This window comes from Rhinatrema bivittatum, chromosome 4 (genome assembly GCF_901001135.1).
Source record: "Rhinatrema bivittatum chromosome 4, aRhiBiv1.1, whole genome shotgun sequence".
Taxonomy (NCBI): Eukaryota; Metazoa; Chordata; class Amphibia; order Gymnophiona; family Rhinatrematidae; genus Rhinatrema; species Rhinatrema bivittatum.
Window position 1 is genome coordinate 484,378,146 of NC_042618.1, and position 5,261 is coordinate 484,383,406.

Sequence of the window (5,261 nt, forward strand, 5' to 3'; positions counted from 1 at the left end):
GAAATGAAATTGGCCATAGAGGCAAAAACTCACAGTAAAAACTTTTTACAATATATCCAAAGCAGGAAATCTGTGAGGGAGTCAGTTAGATGAACTAAGGGTTAAAGGGGCTCTTAGGGAAGATAAGGCCATCGTGGAAAGACAATTTTTTGCTTCCATGTTTACTAATGAGAATGTTGGGGAGATACCAGTTCCGGAGATAGTTTTCCTAGATACTGAACCTGGAAGATGTAGTAGGCCAGATTGACAAACTAAAGAGTAGCAAATCACCTGGACCAGATGGTATGCATCCTAGGGTACCGAAGGAGCTCAAAAATGAAATTTCAGATCTATTAGTAAAAATTTGCAACCTATCAAAATCGTTCATTGTACCTGTAAATTGGAGGGAGGCCAATGAAACTCTGATATTTAAAAAGGGTTCCAGGAGTGATCCAGGAAATTATAGACTGGTTAGCCTGACTTCAGTGCTGGGAAAAATAGTGGGAAATATTCTAAAGAATAAAATCACAGAGCATATAGAAAGACATGGTTTAATGGGACACAGCCAGCATGGCAAGGAAAGTCTTGCCTCACAAATATGCTACATTTTTTTGAAGGGGTGAATAAACATGTGGATAAAGATGAACCAGAAGATGTAGTGTATTTTAATTTTAAGAATGTGTTTGACAAAGTCCCTCATGAGAGGCTTCTAAGAAAACTAAAAAGTCATGGGAAAGGAGGAGATGTCCTTTCGTGGATTACAAACTGGCTAAAAGACAGGAAACAGAGAGTAGGATTAAATGGTGAAGTTTCTCAGTGGAAAAGGGTAAACACTGGAGTGCCTCAGGGATCTGTACTTGGACCGGTGCTTTTCAATATATTTATAAATGATCTGGAAAGGAATACGACGAGTGAGGTAATCAAATTTACAGATGATACAAAATTATTCAGAGTAGTTAATTCACAAGTGGATTGTGATAAATTGCAGGATGACCTTGCGAGACTGGAAGATTGGGCATCCAAATGGCAGATGAAATTTAATGTGGACAAGTGCAAGGTGATGCATATAGGGAAAAATAACCCTTACTGTAGTTACACGATGTTGGGTTCCATATTAGATGCTACTGCCCAGGAAAAAGATTTAGGCTTCATAGTGGATAATACTTTAAAATCGTCGGTTCAGTGTGCTGCAGCAGTCAAAAAGCAAACAGAATGTTAGGAATTATTAGGAAGGGAATGGTTAATAAAACGGAAAATGTCATAATGCCTCTGTATCACTCCATGGTGAGACCACACCTTGAATACTGTGTACAGTTCTGGTCGCTGCATCTCAAAAAAGATATAATTGTGATGGAGAAGGTACAGAGAAGGGCAACCAAAATGATAAAGGGAATGGAACAGCTCCCCTATGAGGAAAGGCTGAAGAGGTTAGGGCTGTTCAGCTTGAAGAAGAGACGGCTGAGGGGGGATATGATAGAGGTGTTAAAAATAATCAGAGGACTAGATCAGGTAAATGTAAATTGGTTATTTACTCTTTCAGTTAATAGAAGAACTCGGGGGCATTCCATGAACATAGCAAGTAGCACATTTAAAACAAATCAGAGAAAGTTCTTTTTTACTCAATGCAGAATTAAGCTCTGGAATTTGTTGCCAGAGGATGTGGTTAGGGCAGTTAGCTTAGCTGGGTTTATAAAAGGTTTGGATACGTTTATTTATTTATTATTTATTTATTTATACAATTTTTGTATACCATTGCACAGTGCAATTCCATCACTATGGTTAACATAAGAGATAAAAAAATATAAAATGTTAAACTCATTTAAAAATATTAACCTATTAAAATATTACAGACAATTATAAAATCTTAGACATATTACAATCAGTTATTAAAAAAACTTAAACACTAAAACAGGAATTTAATATTAAGCTAATATACTGGAACTATATGGCTCTCAAACTCCTTCCCTGATTTCCCTCTCGAATGCCTGACAAAACAACCTTCCTGTACTTCTTTTTCACTTGCTGAAGCCTTAATTTGGTTGGCAACTGATTCCACAGCCTGGGTCCTGCGACGGACAATGAGCGACCTCTACATTCCTGGAGGAGAAGTCCAAACTGCTATTTACTGGCAGTAGTAGCATGGGATCTATTTGTATCCTGGATTGTCCATTGTTGGGAGCAGGATTCTGGGCTTGATGGACCCTCGGGCTGACCCACTTATGTTCTTAAGGAAAGAGCAATGTGAGAGCCTTAAAAGGAAACCTCCCCCCACGAGGGAAACCCTGGAACACAAATCTAATGGGATAGCAACAGTGTGCAACCAAATAGTGTGAGAGATACGGCCTCTGGAACTATTTAAGCATCACAGGGAGGTAAATCTTAAAAATGAACTAATCCACAGATAAAGCACCACTTTACCCATAAAAACAGCTTTGAAAATTACCCCCTTATTGTCCTTGGGGATTCAAAAGTCAACTTAACTATGAAATAATAGCCTCGGTCTTTTGCTTTCAGAATCATTTGTGTACTGCTCTCAGCCTCAACAGCACCCACTGTCAACTATTCAGTCTTATGCTCTAGAGTTTGTTTTGCCCAGAAAACAATTCAGTTTCATCAGCTGTGAAGAAGCTGCAAGTTTTCCTGGGTTCTGTGACATCAGTGGAATCCTCAGCATCCATCCGAGTTCCAAATTCTGATGCAGAAAAAGAAAACACAGAAAAATACAGCACTACCTTGTTCAAACCAAAGAGAAGAAGCTTTTCCTAGAAAAAAAATGGCAATGTAGCTACCCTTTGCCCTTCCATGAAGTAATTCCTATCACAGCACAGGCACAGGAATACATCATCATGCAAGAGGCCCTGAATCATTTTGACAAGTCTTTATCCAGTGTGGAAAATTTACCTTATATTTTAAGTTTTCCATATGATCTACCTTCGCTTCCATCATCTTGTCCATCTCCGAGTCCAGTGGTACAGCTGACACCACTGTCATCGCAAAGATCATCACCGTATTCAATACTTCGTTTAAAATCACTACCATTACCAAGACCATCAACACATTCAGCTCCACAGCTGAGATCACCACCATCACTAGAAGCACCAGGGTCTCCAACTCTACAGGCAACAACAGTTCCATCACGAAAGCTAGCATTCAGACAAACTCAACAACCAACACCACCATCATCAAAATCCTGGGCCAGAAGAGGCAAGAAAGAGAGTAAAAAAACTCAAACAGAACTCTTTCTCCCTGTTCGTTTCCTGCCTTTGTCAGAAGAGCAGATCCGGAAGGTTTTGCTTGATTGGGTGTCCACAAGACGTTCATATCGGAAAAGGGCAGCACGAGAGATGATATTTGCGGTAATAGATTTTGTAATAGTGTATCTGTACAGGCTAGAAACATTTATAGAAGAGCGGTCTGTCACTCTTCAACATAAACCCTTTGGCACGTCTGTGGATCATGGTGCCATTGAGGACTGGCAGATGGATCCTTGGGATGTAGCCACTGCCCCTTCTCAAATGTTTCATAATGAGATAAAGTACTTGCGTATGCCACACAGTGAGGAGGAAAAGATCTGCCTTGAGTGTGGAGGAAGCAAGTGGGTCGAATGTGATGCGTGTCTTTCATCAGGCACCATACGTTGTTCAACCTGTCGTGGCAGTGGGAGAAGTCTCCTAGGAAGCTTCTGTCACATCTGCGAAGGAAAGCAATTAGTCAAGTGTATGAATTGCATGGGAGAGGCCAAACACATTTGCCCATCCTGTGCAGGTCAAGGACTTCATTATTACTTCAAAGAATTAAAAGTTGAATTTAAGACCAGCATTCACCAGCATATCTGTTCCACTGTAGAGATTCCCCACCATTTAGTAGAAGCAGCAGACGGGGAAATCCTATATGAACATGATGCAGAAAGAGTCGACCCACTCACGACCTTCTCTGAGCAGGAAATCAATCGAGCCTCCCAGATGTTTGTGGAAATTAGTGAGAATGTACTGAATCCTGGCTGCAGAATCTTACGACAGAGACATTACCTGAAAGCAGTCCCCGTCACCAGGGTCTACTACCGATGGACTACAGCGGTTGGACTTTTCTTTTTGTATGGAATAAAAAACTCTGTTCACTGTACTGATTATCCAGATCAAAGTACTTCCTGCTTACCAGTCTGTTGGTAACATATTTCAGTAATGATGCAGTGTTTCTTAGTTTCTTCAACTGAAAAATAAAGGTGGATTTCTGATGCTAGATTATTATTCACATCTCCTCTTACTATTGCATCTTCTGTTATTAGGAATGTTTCCAGCTTCTTTTTGTAGGACTATCACAGAATCCAATGTATGGGTAACCCTGAGATGGGCGTAGACTCCAAACACAAGCTTTAGAATTCTTACAACATCAGTGGTCGATCAGGTGTTGTAGTGGATTGGTGAGTGAATCACTCACTCACTCGCTCCATGGTGAGACCGCACCTTGAATATTGTGTACAATTCTAGTTGCCGCATCTCAAAAAATATATATCTACGATGGAGAAGGTACAGAGAAGGGTGACCAAAATGATAAAGGGGATGGAACAGCTCCCCTATGAGGAAAGGCTGAAGAGGTTGGAGCTGTTCAGCTTGGAGAAGAGACGGCTGAGGGGGGATATGATAGAGGTCTTTAAGATCATGAGAGGTCATGAATGAGTAGATGTGAATCGGTTATTTACACTTTCAAATAATAGAAGGACTAGGGGGCATTCCATGAAGTTAGCAAGTAGCACATTTAAGACTAATCGGAGAAAATTCCTTTTCACTCAACGCACAATAAAGCTCTGGAATTTGTTGCCAGAGGATGTGGTTAGTGCAGTTAGTGTAGCTGGGTTCAAAAAAGGTTTGGATAAGTTCTTTGAGGAGAAGTCCATTAACGGCTATTAATCAAGTTGATTTAGGGAATAGCCACTGCTATTAATTGCATCAGTAGCATGGGATCTTCTTGGTGTTTGGGTACTTGCCAGGTTCTTATGGCCTGGATTGGCCACTGTTAGAAACAGGATGCTGGGCTTGATGGACACTTGGTCTGACCCAGCATGGCATGTTCTTATGTTTTTATGCACAGAGCTAAGCAGAAAGGGTGGTGGATGCCTGGTGGGCCCTTCTGGAGGAGGTGGTGGAATTAAAAATGCTTGGGATAAGCACAGAGGATCCATTGTGGCAAGAGGATGGTAATGAAGTACATTGGGGTAACCTGCTCGGAACCACAATTGCAATCATTTTTATCAGAGCTCAGAAAAAACGTAGGGTCTAGGGAGG

General features: G+C 40.8%; 1 protein-coding gene across 1 annotated transcript; it reads left to right on the top strand.

Moving 5' to 3' along the window:
• The first annotated feature begins 2,692 nt into the window (after nucleotides 1-2,692).
• LOC115089253 (protein SSUH2 homolog) lies at nucleotides 2,693-4,218 on the top strand. The gene has a single exon (XM_029597377.1). It carries the CDS (start codon nucleotides 2,826-2,828, stop codon nucleotides 4,146-4,148), a length of 1,323 nt encoding a protein of 440 aa, XP_029453237.1. The 5' UTR covers nucleotides 2,693-2,825; the 3' UTR covers nucleotides 4,149-4,218.
• The last annotated feature ends 1,043 nt before the right edge of the window (nucleotides 4,219-5,261 follow it).

Excerpts from the sequence above, each read along its gene's own strand:
- LOC115089253 (XM_029597377.1), top strand. The coding sequence starts at position 2,826 with ATGCAAGAGGCCCTGAATCATTTTGACAAGTCTTTATCCAGTGTGGAA.